Source organism: Mirounga angustirostris, unplaced genomic scaffold (genome assembly GCF_029215605.1).
Source record: "Mirounga angustirostris isolate CCGP_5_RB_7025 unplaced genomic scaffold, mMirAng1.0.hap1 SCAF_1, whole genome shotgun sequence".
In the NCBI taxonomy this organism is placed as follows: domain Eukaryota; kingdom Metazoa; phylum Chordata; class Mammalia; order Carnivora; family Phocidae; genus Mirounga; species Mirounga angustirostris.
This window is the reverse complement of record NW_026991709.1, coordinates 3,380,715-3,397,607: the sequence shown is the minus strand read 5'-3', so window position 1 is coordinate 3,397,607 and position 16,893 is coordinate 3,380,715. Positions and strand designations below refer to the sequence as shown.

Sequence of the window (16,893 nt, the reverse complement as noted above, 5' to 3'; positions counted from 1 at the left end):
CGTGCAGCCTGTCTCTGTCCGTCTCCCACCAAAACACTCAGCACCCCTAAGCTCCTGCTCTGGTGCTCGAGAAAATAGGAAGAACCAAGGAGGGGGCAGTGAAGTGAGTGTGCAGGTGCGTGCACGTTTATGGGGGGTGTCGGCCTGACTGCTGTGTGCGTGTGTGCATGAATGTTAGTGTGTGGAGGTGGGAGTGTGTGAATGCGTGCGGGTGGGCGTGAGTGTGCATGTGTGGAGGGGGTACGTGTATGAGTATGTGGGTGTGTGTTCAGCAATTACTTTAAACAAAATGTTGCTCAGAACTAAGTGTGAAAAGCATAGATGTTAAATATTAAAATATGAAAAGGTGTGATGAGGACCGGGACCCAGAGCCACTCCGATAGCCCCCCAGCCCTCCCTGCAGCTTCACGTCCCCGCGTGGCTCCTCAGAGCCCCTCTGGGGACACCTCAGTCCATGAGCCCAGGTGAAAGCCTACTGCCCAGCTGCCCTCCGGCCACAGAGTGGCCAGTGGAACGTCCTCAGGCCCCCTGGGCCGCCTCGCCCGTACCTCCAGCAAGCCCAGGAAGGCAGCTGGCCTCTGGGTCAGCCAAGGGTGATGCAGAGTGCATCTGAAACACTGGCAGTCAGCTGGCAAAATGGGAAGGAGCTGCCCGGGGTAGCCTGGAGGGGAGGGTGGGCAGCAGACGTGGGCAGCTGGGACCCTCCGTCTCTCGCAGCTCTGCGTGCACGACAACTACAGGAACAACCCTTTCCACAACTTCCGGCACTGTTTCTGCGTGACCCAGATGATGTACAGCATGATCTGGGTCTGCAGGCTCCAGGTGGGTCTCGGGGGGGCTCCTGCTGGGGGTGGCAGTACCTCGCTCGGGACGCAGCCCCCACCCGGGGTACAGGCTCCCCTACCCTCCTAGGGAAGCCACCCCAGCCCACCGTGTCCCCCGCCCTCCTGGCCCCACCCCCGGGCCAGCTGCTGAGGGGCTTCATCCTACCCATGTTACTCCTCTCCCACCCCATTCCAGCCCCCTCCTCACCCCCTCCCACCCTCTCTCTGATCCAGGAGAAATTTTCCCAAATGGATATCTTGATTCTAATGACAGCAGCCATCTGCCATGATTTGGATCATCCGGGGTACAACAACACGTATGTACATGATTTTTCTTTTTCCTTTTAAAGGGCTCTCTGGTTATCAGAGTGACCTTTTCAGTTTAACACGCAGACTAGTTCCAAGTTGGAGCTGTTGGCGAAGCCTCACCAGCCCCCAGCTCACCTCCGCAGGACACAGCTCCCACTCTGGGACTTGGTCCAGGACCTCGGGCCACCCGGGGCAGAAGCTTCCGGCTTGCCGAGCCCCGAGGGGCTGCCACACTCCTTTGCAGTCCTGGTGATGCCAGTCCTCCCCTCCGCCTGAAGCAGGGCGTGGTGGCCGCATATGATGCCCCATTCTCCGGATCCCTCTCCCCAGCCTGTTTCCAACAGGACCGAGACAGAGAGGGACTGCAGATGGGCAGCGGGTGGGAGGGGTCCACAGCGGGCTGTGGGGGCCAGGCTTCACAGGAACAGTGATTCAGTCCCACTTCTGGGGGGACAAGGGCACAGAGTCCACCCTGCATAACTGCCGGGTCCCAGCTGTGTGGCACTGGTTTGCATCCCTGGTGATGCACCTGTCCGAGCAGGTGTATTTGTGTGGTCTGACGTGGCCGAGAACTCACCATCACGTTTGACGGCAGGCCTCCGTGGTGGGGACGCCCGGGCTCCTCCAAGGAGGCGGGCACTGTGAGCATCCACCCCCTGCTTTCACACTCAAGATCATGTGCGAGGTACAGTCCAGCCAAGGGGTCGAAGCCACAGCTGCAACATGAAAACACACCCTGGTGCCCCCCCAAACGCCTGCCCTCTGTGCATACCAATGACGTGTCGAGGGGCCAACATGGAAGGCCTGATCGCCTCCGGGCACCGTCACTGGGCGCAGAGGAGGGGTCTTGGTGGCGTCTACCTGGTAGGGTTACAGGAAAGACCTTGAGGGCATCAAGCGAAAGGGGCAGCAGAGAGTCAGGAGAGCCCGGAGGAGCGCGTCCCTGGTACCGCAGAGGGCCACGGCTCGCCTCCTGGCCTCTGCTGGCACCGCCGTGTCCCCGCGGAAGTCTGAGCCTCCGTGTACTCTCTCCTTCGATGCCAGGTACCAGATCAACGCCCGCACGGAGCTGGCCGTCCGGTACAACGACATCTCGCCCCTGGAGAACCACCACTGCGCCGTGGCCTTTCAGATTCTCGCCCAGCCCGAGTGCAACATCTTTGCCAACATGCAGCTGGACGAGTTCAAGCAGATCAGACAGGTATGCAGGGGCAAGGGCCCTCTGACTGCAGAGTGGGGGGACGGTGAGCACAACCCCCTTGTGCTCACCGGTGGAACCCCCTTGCTCCAGTGGCTGAGGCCCCCACGCGCTCCCGGCCCCACCCCTCCCCCACCAAGGCCAGTGCACCCAAGGGAGACACGAGCCCTCAGCATGGATACACGGGACCCCACCGACCTGCATTTCACATCCCTCATTTGACCGAATCCTTTGAGATTTGTCCTTTCTCCAGCCTGCAGCCTGGGAGAGTGAGGGTTCCAGAGGTTGGGTCACTCATCAGAGGTCCACAGTGAGTTCGTGCAGGCCCTGGACAGACCCACCTGCTGCATCCAATCTGGCAGAAACCCGACTGCTTCCCGAACCCCCACCTCAACTTAAGTCAGCCCCACCACCCACTTCAGATAAGGGACGCTGGGGAGGAGGGGACAGCGCCCTCCCATCCTGAGACCCACAGCTTCCCACTCGCTACAAGTAACACCCCCTTCCACGCAGGGGGTCCCCGCTGAGCACAGCTCCGTGCACCCCCTCTGATGTTTCCAGGGGAGGGAAGAGACCGGAAGGACCTCTTAGAGGAGTATGTGGGTTGAATGGACCCCCTTTGCCAAAGAAATTGTATGTTCCCTTCCTGACCCCCGGAACCTGTGAATGTGACTCGACTTGGGAAGAGTCTTGCTAGTAGTTAAGTTAGATCTCTGGAGAGTAGCTTGGATTACCCAGGTGGGCCCTAAATCCAATGACAAGTGTCCTCAGAAGAGACAAAAGGGGAGACATACATGGAAGAAAAAGCCGCATAAAGTGGAGGCAGAGGCTGGAGTGACATGGACCCAAGTCAGGGAACGCCTGGGGCCACCAGGAGCAGGAAAAGTCGGGAAGGACGTTTTCCCAGAGCCTTGGGACTTCTGGCCTCCAGACTGTGAGAAGGGGCCTTTCTGCTGGTCCCCGTCACCCAGCTAGTAGTGCCACGAGCCGGGGACCACGTTCGTGTGGAGGAGCCACGCTCTGCCGTCCCACGGATGACAACCTCACCCACTCGATGCCTCGGGGCCTGGCCTCAAGGTGCACCTGATAAAGACACGGGGATCCGGGCTCTCCCTCCCGGAGGTCTGATAAGCTTCACTCTGTCAGAGAGCAGCCCCGTAAACTGTTGTCATCCATCGGCCACGCTTCCAGGAAGCTCAGAGCTCTGGGCGGTGCCGAAGGTCTGTCACCGGCAAGTCACTGATGCCCGGCACAGCTGTGTCCCCTTTATCTGTGGGCTTTCCCGCCCTCTCCCCTGCTCTGGAGCGCCTGGCCAGGATGAGCCAAGGCGCATCTTTCTCAAGTGGGAAAGGGGCAGGTCATGGAGAGGCCCCGACGGTGGCCCGGTGAGGAGCTCCTGCAGGGACCACAGCAGCCGGTCCCCCTCGTGCGTGACCCACCCGCGCCCGCCCCCCGGGAGCGGTCAGAGCAGGACCCTCCCACCAGGGGGACACAGGAGGCTTGTCCTGCCCCAAACACATAACTAACGTGAAAATGAAACTTTCTGGGCATAAAAGCAGTTGTCCCAATTTTTTTTTTAAAGATTTTATTTACTTATTTGGAGAGAGAAACCGTGAGCCAGGGGAGGAGCAGAGGGAGAGGGAGAAGCAGACTCCGCACCAAGGGTGGGGCCCGACGTGGGGCTCGATCCCAGGACCCTGAGATCACGACCTGCGCCGAAGGCAGACACTTCACTGACTGAGCCACCCAGGCGCCCTAGTTGTCCCAATTTTTAATAATATTTTGTCATTGAGTATGTTTAGGGATGAATCCTCATAGGAGTGGCCCCTTCACTAGTAACACAATGAAATCTTTAAGAGAAATCACAGAATTCAAAATGCCAGGGATGTTCCCCTCCCCCAAAATACATCTGAGATGACCCATCTCCACTGATTTCGGTTCCATCCCGGATGCTGTAGTTCTGTGTTTTGGGGAAAGCACAGCACTCTGTGCAGCACAGAGCTGTGTCCTTATACATGTTTTCGGGGTGCATGGATGGTCACGGCTTCGAATCACGTTACTTCTACTAAACCAATATTTGGTTAACAAGGTATTAAAATATTTCCATTTTAAAAATCACTGCATTCTTGGGGTGTCTGGGTGGCTCAGTCAGTTGAGCGTCCGACTCTTGATCTCAGCTCAGGTCTTGATCTCGGGGTCATGAGTTCAAGCCCCGCGTTGGGCTCCACACTGAGCGTGGAGCCTACTTAAAAAAAAAATTTTTTTTTTTTTATCATTGCATCCTCATTTACAAACGTGTTAGCAGAACGGTGCTGTCAAATATAACCTGACTTTGATCGCTCCCAAGCACTAAAGGCACAGATTAGATAACAGGAAAAAGTCTCCTGGAAAATCGGTTAGTGACCTCCAGCGATGTGATGTGAAAGAAATAGCTATATACCCGGACTCCTGGATTGAGGGGAAGCGTTTGTCCTTGGCTGAGACGAGCCGTCACAGGGAAGCCTGGTGCTGAGCCTGCCACCTGCAAGCGAATGAGCCTGGCGGGCCTGGGGGGGCTGCCTCCTCCTGGACTCGGCATTCGGGGCTCGCCCGCAATGCACGTGTGGGTTTGAATCCCCAGCCTCCACCCGCCAGCCGCGGCCTGGGAGGCTCCCCAACCTCCTCAAGGCTCCGCTTCTTCATCTTGAAAATGAGGACACTGATTCTCAGAGACACACATCGAGTTGGCACGAGGACCAAGTGGGACACTGCGCGGAGGGCTCGGCACGCAGTCAGGGCTCAAGGAGTGATGCTGGGACGGTACCCAGGGTTAACATTTTGCTTTCACTTTTCAGGGGATGATCACATTAATTTTAGCCACTGACATGGCAAGACATGCAGAAATTATGGATTCTTTCAAAGAAACAATGGAGAATTTTGACTACAGCAATGAGGAGCACATGACCCTTGTAAGTAGCTTGTTTTAGCTCATTCGGAGGCTGGTGCATGTGTCCCACCCTCCAGCCCAGACTGGAAACTGAGAAACCCCAACCCTTGCCAGGCCTTGGAGCAAGGCATGATTAAAGTGGGCGCACAATCACAGCGCTTACCTGAAAAGCCCCCAGCGAGCCCATGTCCCGGGTAGAGGCGGCTTTTCTGATTCCTGCATCTCGTTCTGACTTGAAGGTGGTGAGTGGGTGAAGGCAGTCCATCTTGCTCTGGTTTCCTGAGAACAAAGCTGGTCTTCCCGTGAAGGCATGGCCCCAGAAAACATCCTGCGTACCAGTTTCTGGGCGGGCAAGTCGGACCTGCAGGGCCCCTTCCCGGCTCACCCCTCCATGAGCAGGGGCCGGGCATCCAGAGAAGGGGAGCAGATCTCTCCAGTGAGGAGAGCCCACCTGGGTCTGCACCATGCCTGCCCTTTTAGGAGAAAAACACATGGAAATGTCCTTCCCAGTCTTCAGGGAAGGGGTGATGCTGAGCCTGGTCTGGGTGGGAGGCCTTTCTGGCATTCTCTCTCTTTTAAAACTGATGGTCCCTTTCCATCCCTAGAAGCTGATGAACAAGGACAGCCCTGTGAGATCTGGCTGACCTTCTGTCCATCCCGTCCCCAAACCTGAATTACAGCTAACACACAAAGTGTGCAGGGAAGGACCTAGCATTTTCCATAAGTAAAGAGCAGGAGAAAATATCCCCGTGAGCCTCCCGAGGCATCCCTTCATGGGGCTGAACATGGGGAGATGCAGTCACGTTGGAGGGACGGCTTTGCTCCTGAAACACCAGCGGGGTGTGGGGATGCCGCCTGCCCTCCACAGCAGGGCCAGGAGGAAGAACGAGTAGGCTGAGCCCCTTTGGAGTCTCCATGTACCCTCTGACACATAAGGAAAGGCCCTCACAGGCAGGAGGCCAGAAGTCTTGCTGCCAGGTGTCGAGCGGTCAGGACGATGAGGAGTGACCATCACACCTTTACTCCCTCACTCCAGCTGTTCGAGCAAGGGAGGGCCCTCCGCCCCCACACAGAGCGAGGGTCTGTGGCCTGCGGCACAGACCAGGGGATCGTGCCTTGGCCGAGGAGCCCCAAAAGCACCCACTTCTTGATGGACATGGGGACTGGAGGAGGTAGAAGGAGAGGCCCAAGAGTGGAAAGGTTCTGGGTCAAAATGGATTCTAGGACCTCAGCCGAGGCCCCCAACAGGAGGTCTGGATGCAGTGCTCCATGTGGCCGCGGCCTGAGATCCCGGCACAGCTCCCTCCAGTACGAAGTGCCCAGGCTGTGCCCTGGGCCCGGTGTGGGGGCAGCTTCCCTCAGAGGCCTGCCGAGCAAGGCCCTGTAACGGCCTGTGTTCTGGAGCCAACTCCCAGAGCAGACAAGGAAGGCCTGGATCGACTCCCGGGCACTGATAAGGAAGGGTGGTGACCAGGGACAGGGAAAAGGGCAGCCAGGTCACCCTGAGGTTCAGCTGGGGCTGTGCCAGACGCTGAGCTGAGCGGAGAGGTGCTCTGCCAAGTCAGGCTCCCACCCGCCTCCTGCAAGACTGGGTGCAAACAGCCCGGGCCCACTCAGAGGGCCCACAGCCCACGCTGGTGTGCCCGGGGGGACTTCCTGCTGGGTCACCTTCAGACCCCGAGCGGTGGCTCACGCTTTGTCCCGGGACGTCAGTGACCCCTGGGGACAGTCATGTGTGGCAGCAGGAGGCCTTGCTGGGGGACACCATCTGGCGCTGGGGGGGCCAGGAAGGCTGGAAGGAGGGGCCAGATTAGGACCTGGAAGGCAGTGGGCAGCAGGGGGAGGCAAGGTTTCTGTAGGGTGATGGCTTGAGCACAAGGTGCAGGGGCCCCGGGCAGAGAGCGCCAGCTCACAGGGGAGACACAGGCCTGGGAGCACCGGGCAGAAGCCCCCACCGCTTTCGCCGCCGTGTGATTTTTCTGACTCCAGGCAGGAGGGGCAGGTGCAATCAGAGCTCGGCCCGGTGGATGCCCTTGGGGTCACGGGCAGCCCTGCAGGTACCACTCGTGCTCGGGGGCATGCAGTGCCCAGGGGAACGCCCCCCACCCAGAGTTTCTGTGAGGGGCCTTCCTCTGATATGCTCACTGCTACCAGGGGTCCCACCATCACCCCTTTAACCTCTGCCTGCTAACGGTGACTTCTTTCTATATTTTTGTGTGTCCTCAACAAGCAAGAAGATCCTTTTACACTTTACGATTTAAGTTTGTATTACAAAGCGTGTCTGTGTTAACAGAGTTTTCTACTCCTCAAGCCCCCCAAACAGATTCTGATCCCGTGGGGGTGTGGTGAGGCCCCCATTCTCCTGGGCATGGCCGGGGGTCTAGACGCGGACTGCCAGCGCACCTGCCCAGAGCGAGCCTGTGGTGCCATGGACGCAGGCAGCACAGCTCAGCCCCCGTTGGCCATCAGCGCCCCCTCCATCCCCCGGGGCGGCAAGGCCAGACCCAGACAGCAGGAGTGGGACGTGCTCTACGCCCCATGCCTGATCCCAGATCTCTCTTCCAGCTGAAGATGATTTTGATAAAATGCTGTGACATCTCTAACGAGGTCCGTCCAATGGAAGTTGCGGAACCTTGGGTGGACTGCCTATTAGAAGAGTATTTCATGCAGGTAAGTGTCCCACACCCACCAGCTTAAACCCTTTATGGGCTCCGTGTTGGAAAGGCAACGGGTGTACCCAGGGGGACTAGTGGAGTGGGTCACAGACGATTTCTCCAGCCTCCAGGAAGCCCTCACAGCAGGTGCACATCCTAGATGAACGGGTACAACCTGACACAGGGAAGACAGGGGCAGCCTGGGAAAGCAAGCCCTGAAACCCACCGCCCGCGACCAGTGTGCAGCTGGTAGGGTGGATGAGTCGGGCAAACGGCCTCAAAGAGAAGCAGCAGAGGCAGGAGGGGCCCCCAGGGGCGGGTGAGACCACGCAGATCAGCTGACGCTCAGAGAACCCAGTGTGGGGAGGATGCTGGCAGGCCAGTGAGGTGGGCCCCAGGAGGAGGCTGTGGTCCTGCAGGCCACCTCTGCCTCGGAGCCGGCTGCGCCTGTCCCTGCGCCCTGTCCTCACGGCCGGCCCCGCACACCCTCTGAATGCTCCGGTGGCCAAAGAAGATACCGCTCCATCCCTGTCGCTACCTCCACCCCTACGGCAGAGCAGTCTGGTTGGGTGAGGCACAGGAACGTGCCCCGTGCCCCGTGCCCTCAGAGTCCCCAGAATCCACGGATATTTCTAACATTGTGGCCCACTGCATCCCCCAGAGCGACCGCGAGAAGTCCGAGGGCCTTCCCGTGGCCCCTTTCATGGACCGGGACAAAGTGACCAAAGCCACAGCCCAAATTGGGTTCATCAAGTTTGTCTTGATCCCGATGTTCGAAACGGTGACCAAGGTGAGTGACTGTCACCACGTGCTGAAGATGCCGCATTGAGAGACACACACGTGTGCATGCACAGGTTCACATGCGCACCCCTGTGCGGTGTGAGGTGGGACCCAAGGCCCCTCCGCCAGCATCCCCGGAGCCCTCACCCTCTCACCTCCCCATCTCACCCCTCCCAGCCTTCTGGTCTCCGTGCCCCCCGGAGCTGCCCCAGGCTCTCCACTCCCAGGGCACCTCTGCCTTCAGAAGAACCTCCTAACCTGCCCCACTCTACCCGGCACAGGGCCATCCCCAGGCTGATTTCAGCAAGGAGACCATCCCTGCCTCTCTCCTGAACCTTCCATGGCTCCCCATGCCCCCAACACAGGGAGGGCTGCCCCCCTCGTTGCACGCAGTCCCCCGCCGTCCTGGGCACACCTGTCTTACAGGACGGCCCTCAGCTCCTGGTCCTTGCCTTTCTTCACGCCTCCACCTCTGAGGGCACCCATTCAGCTGGCCTCGGCCCCATGGCACCGGCCAGCCTTCCGGAACCACCTCGGCACGTCCTCCCGTAAACCCCATTTGTTGCTACTTCTCTGGGGACTCGCCTCCCTGTACATTCCTTGCACAGACTTCCGGGCCTTTGTCATGGCCAGCGGGTGCAGGGGTGGAGGACTGCCACGTGGGCCCTGCCCTCCCCCTGCAGCAGGACCGGGCTGTGACAGGGAAGTGTGGAAGGCATGGGAGGCATTACAGGGCCGAGATCTGCATGCGCAGGATCCCCCGGGGCAGGGATGACAGGGTGGCCAAGGCCACGCCACCAGAACCGTCTCGTTCCTCCGGCCACGGGGCTGTCAGGAGACTAGAGACGAGGCTGGCGTCTGGACAACAGACATTTGGGGACAGGCAGGCGGAAGGCAGGGCCGTGTGAAGTGAGGACAGAAACAGAGTGGGCCCGGAGGTGGGTGGGTGGCAGGTGTTGGGCCTGCGGGTCTCCAGGAGCTGCTGACCAGATGGCCTCAGGATGGGGGTCACCGGGGACCCCGCTGCAAGTGGCGGCCCAGGGGCTCCGAGGACACTTGCTGTGTGGTCCCCTGGCCCCCCGGTTTCCCAGACGCTTGCCGCCGCTTCGAGAATGATGGACTGTGAACCTGTCTCTCCCAGCTCTTCCCTGTGGTGGAGGAAATCATGCTCCAGCCCCTCTGGGAATCCAGAGATCATTACGAGGAACTGAAGCAAATGGATGACGCCCTGAGAGAGGTAACAGGTGCCACGTGGGGAAGGTGGTCATCCTTGTGGTGCTCGGCGGGAGGGCCCTCTGCACCAGAGCTCATTTCCATTCCCCTGAAATCCAGACCTTGGCAAACCAGGGTACCTTTACTCTCTGTGAAACCAAATTGCCCCTGATGCTCTGCACCCCTTGGAGGGGTCACATCATCCCCAGTCCTTGTGCTGTAATCGGATGCTCCAGGGTCTCTCCACATTTCAGACCCCCTCAGAGCAGCATCCCGGCCCCATGTGCGTCCCTGTCCTCCTCCTGGCCCCGGGGCTGACCTTGCTCAGTGACAGGGCAGTAGGACACGTTGCTCCTGCAGGACAGAAGCCACCACCCACATCCCGGAGCTCACACATGATGGCTCGGCCCACTTAGGGTCAGGGAGACCAGGCCTGGCTCTAGGTTGCTGTGAGGCCTGGTACTATGTCCAGGGAAGGTCCAGCTCACATGCTCAGAGCCAGGGTAGAGGCGTTCTGCACAGCCTGTGAGTGGGTCTGGCCACGCCAGGGCCTTGGTGTGTGTACATCTCTGCTTCAGGGACCCCTGCCCCCCGAGACCACACAGACACCCCCCCCACCTGATAGCCAGTCACCTGGAGTGGGCCTGGCCTCAGCCGCGCCACACACCCCACACCCCATACTGTCTCCACCCCTCCTTCAGTCAGAGCTCCCCAGTTATGGTGCTCCCCAGCCTTGCCGCTGGGAACCCCCATGCCCCGCTGAGCGCCAGGTGGTCTCCCAGGTGTGCTGTGTTGCTCTCATCCCCCCAAACTGCCGTGTGTACAACACCAGGCACGTCATCAGCACTCTGGAGCTGCCTACTGGTCGATGGGCGTTCCAGACCCGCAGCCGGTTCCGCTAGTCAGATCTCTGAGCCTCCAAAGCCTACAAGCAAATGGTACAGAGAGCGATGTCCAAGCAGATGTCCCTGGCGGGCCCCCCGGCAGGATTGCTAAAGCACCTTGGCATTCCTGGGCCCCCCGAGAGCCATTGCTATAAAGGTCCCAGGCCTGGCCACCCAGCGGGGGCCATTCGGACCCCCAGGATGCTTTCCTGCCCCCAGAAAGGACAGACCCACAGGCTCCGTGCTCACCCCTGCCAGTCCACTGGGCTCTGCAGCCCGAACGAGCTAGCAGTCCAAGCTCGAGACTGTGGCCGAGACAGGGAGGCCTCCCGTAGTGGGGAAGGTGACGGGCACACAGACTGTGCTGCGGACATCCGTCTCCGTGACACATTAGCATTTCACTCAACGGGAAGCTCTTTAGCAGATAAGCAGGGACTCACAGGCTCCTGGAACCTGATTGTCCCCTACTCTGTCCTGCTTACAGAAGACGGAGAGCCTGACATCCGGGCACACGGACCCACAGAGAGAGGGAAGCAGAGATGTGAGGAAAAGTGAAGATAACGCCATCCTGAATTGACGTCTCTACGCATATGGTAATTCAGACAAAACGGGGCAGCAGTGAAGATCTGTGGGGGCTGCGGGGAGGACATAAGGAGGGGAGGGCAGAAAATCCGAATGGCTGATGGTTTTGGAGTAAGTGAGACTTTGATTCCTTGCCTGTAATTCATAGAATTTGGCTCTGAAGGAAGGGGGACATGCTTTGGCTGATAGCACAAGATCGGTCACAAGCCTACGGGCCACTTACAAGGAAAAGCACGTTGTGACAGCTTCCCAGAAATGCGGTATCACTCACACGGCTGTGAGCATTTTCCACGCACTTGACAGTAGCTGCTCGTGTGGTCCGTGTGAAAGGCAAACCAGCACCTTCGGTCTGAAGGATCACTGGAGAGATTCCCAGTTACACAGCATGCCAGGCGAAGGGCATGGGACGCGAGGTCTGATTTTGTGCAGAGGAGTAGCGACAGGTGCGGGCACCCAACAGGCTGAGCTTAGCTTAGGACCAGCTGAGTGACCCACCCAAGTGTCTCAACCACTCTGAGCCTCAGAGCCTGAATCTCTCCACTAGCGGGAATAATACCCTTACTATTGTTGTTTTGTCCGTTAAACGAGCAGAACACCGGGACACCCCAGGTGCTTGTAACATTGGTGTTTCGTTTTTCAGGCACATCCTATTTTTTAATGGTTCAGAAGAGGGATCGAGATTGTTTTATTTGGCCTAAATGTGTTCAGCAGTGTTGCAGTTTTTAAGCATCGTCTGCACGTCATCCTGTGACGTCTGACAGCATCTGCATATTTTCAGTCCCCACAGAAGCTTTCTCCTCTTCCTTTTCCAAGCAGACGGAGCCTGAAGACGGCAGGACAGTCTCGGGCCGCGGTTCTGGACCAGGCTGGCGGAGCCGGAGCCTCATGGGAGACAACCGTGCAGGGAAAAGTTGACTCTGAGCGCCTACTCCGCCAAGACTGTGTTTTCTAAGAACTGTTTTGTTCACTGATACAAAAAAAAAAAAGGAATTCATGATGCTGTACAGAATTTTTATTTTTAAACTGTCTTTTAAATAATATATTCTTATACAGAAACGGGTACTGTACTTTTTCTTTGGTAGTGCTGTGTATCCCAAGGCTGCTTCTGAGAGTCCCCAGAGTCCCCCCAGCTCTCCCGCAGAGACAAGGAACTGTGCTTTTCCCGCAGATGTATCTTAGAACAGTTTTCCAGTGTGATGTGATGCTCCATCCCGTGTAAATTCAAATTAAATCTCAGGCAGTGCCCGGAGCGTGTCCTGTTTGTGAGCATCGAAGGGATGTTGGTGGCTGTGCGTGGGGAGGCATGGGGCCGGAGGCCACTTGGTCAGACATGGTTGTGAACACACCACCAGGCTGGTGCCCGTTTATAGGGAGGTGGGCATTGAACACCTCAAACCGCCATACTCAGCACGTTTGAGGGTCTCTGGGGAGGGGAGCTGTCCCTTCTTCCTGCCTTTGTTTTGGGGTAAGCATTGGGGACACATTCGGGGTGGCCCTGTGCCCATAAAGGGAGACCCGACCCCTGCTGGTGGGCAGTCAAGCTCTGAGGGGCAGCACACACCCGAGCCCTCCCCCAACACCCCACGTGTGTTCAGACCCCTCGATGCTTCCCGGGCTGTGCACACCTCCTTGGCCCCCTCTCCGCACGGAAGAGGCTCTGCTCTGAAGAAGTCTGTAAAAGCCACTGCATAATCTGTGCTCTGTGGGCATTTCATCTGGGGTTGATTAGTGTCCATGCATTCATTCCCTCTCGGCGAATTCCAGAACACTACTTGCCATCCCTGAATAGTTCATTTTCTGCTGTGACATTTTCCGTCACTTCTTGATTCCAGTTCAGTATGAACGGCAGCTTCAGTGACACCAAACTCAGCAGGCGTCCAGATGGTGATGCACTTCGGCCCACACGCCGCCCCGCATGTGCTCTCTGACCAGTACCTCCCACCTGCTGAGTTGTGCTGAATGCCCACCTCGCCACGCTCTGCCCCTTGTCGAACTTCACACAGCGATGACTGAATTCAGTGTTTGTGCACACACACACACACAACCACACTCACACGCATATGTATGCATGTGCACATGTCCATGCACACAGACACACGATCACGTACACGTGTACACACACACACACATAAACCCACTCTAACACACGGTCTGCATTACGGGGCTGAGGTCATACCAAGTCCTGGAACAGGGAAATCAACAGCTCGGAGGAAGGAGTCTGTAAGGAGAGCACCTCTGTGACAGTCCCCACCCTTGTGTGGCAGCCTGGTTTCCATCAGTGGAGACCTCACAAACTGGCACGAGAGCATCAGCCTCCTGCAAAATGCTTCCTCCAACCTTCTGCCTCCAGAATGCTTATGTACTGGGGTCATTCACACCCCATTAGCTGAGCCCATTGGGGTGACGCAGCCCCAGCCTGAGTCACCCTCCATATGGACACGGCCCCTCCCTTTACCGCCAGCCAGCCTCTGTCACACGGACGGGGGCCCTGTCACCCAGCTCAGCCTGCTCACCCACAGCCTGGAACAGCCCTGCCCCAGGAGACTGCACACACGGGGGCTAGGTCAGTGACAGCATCAGCCCTGGAGGCTGGGGGGTAAGATGTGGCCAAGTGCCAAGTCAGCATGAAGGATAAAATGTCCGGAGCTGCGCTGCCCATCGAAGGACACACACAAAGCCCTGCGCTTTCCAGAACTTGATGGAGCCGGCTGATGCCACGGTCCCGCAGGACCACGCCTTCCTGCAAACCAGCCACGCCTCCGTCACTCTCTGTTCACCCAGGAGGACAAGAACATGCTGTTCTCCATTGTTTTTCTCCCCCGAGATTTCTAGCAATTGAAGGAGTGATGCATGTGTCAAAAATTGGACCCGAGAGACCCCACACATCTCGCTCCTAAATGTCACGCACCAGCTAGGCACTGGAGAGGTGCTGCCTTGGGACACAGCCCCCCCCCCCCGTTTCTCCCCCTGCCGAGCAAAAGGCCAGCACAGCCTCCAGCACTGACCTCGAGAGTGAGGAGAGACAAAAGGAGAATGTCTGTCACTCTCACCTGGGATGGGGACCCCAGGGCCCGACGCCTCCACACTGCCTGTCCTGTGTCTGACCACAGGCACCTTCTGCAGCTTCCTCCCGTCGTACCATCCAAAGCCAACGTGACAGTCCCTTGCTGGCATCTTTAACCAAATCACATCGGAAAATCAATTCCACGTGATGCTTGAATGAACACTAAACATACAAAATACTTAATCTCCAATCAACAGCCACTGGCGTCCAATGGCCTCTGGTACAGAGGAGGAACCGCTCCTCGTGGACAGGGGTCACGGAGCTGCCCCCCCGCGTCCCCCCCCCCCCCAGGAAATGCCCGACTCCGTTCTCGCTCCACAGGCAGCTGTGGGTCCCACTGCGGGAAGGGCTGACGAGGACCAATGTGTCGGGCTGATGCGCTAGACAAGAGGCTCTGCTCTGGCTCACTGCTTTTCCAATATCACCATAGGAGAGTTTTTAAAGTTTAAATCACAAGAATTTAACTGTAGTCTCTCTAAGGGGCGGATAAAATTGTCGCTCTGGATTTGGGGAGCTATTTTCGATCAGTAGCTAAGAGGAGCCGGGTGAGGACGTTAGGGACTCACACAGCGCCCCCCGTGTCCTCAGCAAGTTTTCCCAGCCTCGCCGCCGGCCCTGTGTCCTGTTGGCTGATGAATGCAGCGAGCCAGGTGAAGATCTGATGACGCAGCACCCACATCAGGGCCTCGGTGTGACGGGAGGCCCCACAGCCAGGACAGGTGGTGGGCTTGTGAGGCTGGGGGCTGCGGACAGGGCTGCCAGGTGGTGCATCGAGACAGGGGCAAGGCAGGGCCTGGGCGGCAGGCCTTCTGGAATGTGTCTGTGCAGAATGGCCACATGCAGAGGCCAGAGGCCAGTGAGGGAGACACCCCATGTCATCAGGAAGAGAGGGAGGTGGGGTCCGAGGGGCCACTGAGGCGGTCACTTGTGACAACAAGGGGGGTTGTCCACCTGCGGTCACCACCGACTGAGCTTGACCAGTGGTGACCCAGCCCTGTTGTGTGCTAGCCTTCCCTGGCTTAAACGCACAGGAGGAAGCCTGGCTGCCAGTGAAATCCCAACAGCCCAGAAGCTGGGCTGGAGTGACTCGAGCTGTTCATAGACAGACACCCTACACAAAACGATCTCCCAGGACCGCGCACACCTCAGGGGCAGCACTGGTGATGTACGTACTAGGAACTCAGACACTGGCCGATTGAATGAATGAGTCTGTGTGGTCACTAACCTACAGAATCATGTAAGAGGGGAAAAAATCACACTGCAAAATGTGTGTGCGCACGCTCACGGTGGGGGACAGGGATACTCTTGCAGGTGTGCGTAGTCATGTGAGGCTGCGTGTGCGCGCACATTTATAAGCATATGTGTGCCTATTATGCACCTGGCCTTGCTCCCAGCTGAGAACGGACATTGAAAAGATGGAAAGAAGCGAGTTTTCATGCCTGGCTTGGTTTGCAGACCCAATGCGCAAAGGAACCTTTGGGCTGCGTTAAGGGAAAAGGGACAGGTGTTGGGGAGAAAGACGCGGCAGCCAGATGGGGCAAGAAAGTATCTTGCAGCATCCAGAGACTAGTCATGGCAGGGAGAACTCTGGACTGATTTCGGCTGCTTTCCTTGACAGTTATTTTACAGAAAACTCGAAATGCACTGGGCGTGCCAATTGGAACGTAACAGAAGGCCATAGAAGCAAATGTGGCTGGCTGACCGGCCTGTGTGTTCGCGGTGCTGCTGGCGGAGGCCCAGAGTCGCCCGTTGAACTACTGATGTGCGTCCGCTGGGTGCTGGTCGACCCACAGGAAGTGGCCGGCCACACACACTCAGCGGCCACCACTCTGGAAACGCCTGCTTGCCGCCGGCTGGATACGTGCCGCGTGCCGACCACGGTTTCCCGGTTGGAAGGCATCACACAGAACTGTTCCTTCTGTTTATATATCACCCACCCACCTTGGACAGGCCCGTCCACCCTGAATGGAAACCCGGGGAGGCCTGCCAAGCCAGCCTCCGCCTTCAGCAGCCCAGCCGCTAACATCCAGCCGGGACTGCTCCTTCCCTCCTGTGCTGGTCCAGCATCTGCAGTCTCCAGGGAGGGTCATCCAGAGGCCACCTGTTCTGCAAAGAGCCTGGCAAGACTGCGCTTGAACCTTCTGGGCTTCTCTCCTGACCGCCTGCGAGCACTCCCCGCTTTCTGCATGAGTGTCCTGTGGCAGCCACCAACATAAACTACAGAGATTCTGTCGCGGTTCAGGAGGCAAAAGGTCCAAAACCAAGGTGTGGGCCGGGCTGCACTCTGGATCCTTCCTCTCCTCTTCCTGATTCTGGTGGCTACCAGCGGTCCTTGGCGGTCCTGGGCTTGTGGCTGCATCGCCCCAATCTCTGCCTCTGCGGTCACGTGGCCTCCTCCCTGCGTGTCTCTGTGTCCAAATGTCCTTCTGCTGTGGGGACACCAGTCACTGGATCCAGGTC

General features: G+C 58.1%; 1 protein-coding gene across 7 annotated transcripts in view; it reads left to right on the top strand.

The window, feature by feature from the left end:
- Nucleotides 1–12,612, top strand: part of PDE9A (phosphodiesterase 9A) — a 93,141-nt gene extending 80,529 nt beyond the window's left edge. For 3 of the 7 annotated variants that reach the window (XM_064578437.1, XM_064578419.1, XM_045902405.3), the window contains exons 11-19: nucleotides 718–822; nucleotides 1,059–1,141; nucleotides 2,178–2,334; nucleotides 5,166–5,279; nucleotides 7,823–7,927; nucleotides 8,573–8,701; nucleotides 9,833–9,928; nucleotides 11,272–11,380; nucleotides 12,183–12,612. In XM_064578437.1, the coding sequence (XP_064434507.1) occupies nucleotides 718–822; nucleotides 1,059–1,141; nucleotides 2,178–2,334; nucleotides 5,166–5,279; nucleotides 7,823–7,927; nucleotides 8,573–8,701; nucleotides 9,833–9,928; nucleotides 11,272–11,364 (882 nt within the window). In that variant the 3' untranslated portion in view covers nucleotides 11,365–11,380; nucleotides 12,183–12,612. Of the gene's footprint in view, nucleotides 1–717; nucleotides 823–1,058; nucleotides 1,142–2,177; nucleotides 2,335–5,165; nucleotides 5,280–7,822; nucleotides 7,928–8,572; nucleotides 8,702–9,832; nucleotides 9,929–11,271; nucleotides 11,381–12,009 lie in introns of all 7 variants that reach the window. The other 4 variants (XM_064578432.1, XM_064578423.1, XM_064578427.1 and 1 more) reach the window with 4 other exon arrangements.
- The last annotated feature ends 4,281 nt before the right edge of the window (nucleotides 12,613–16,893 follow it).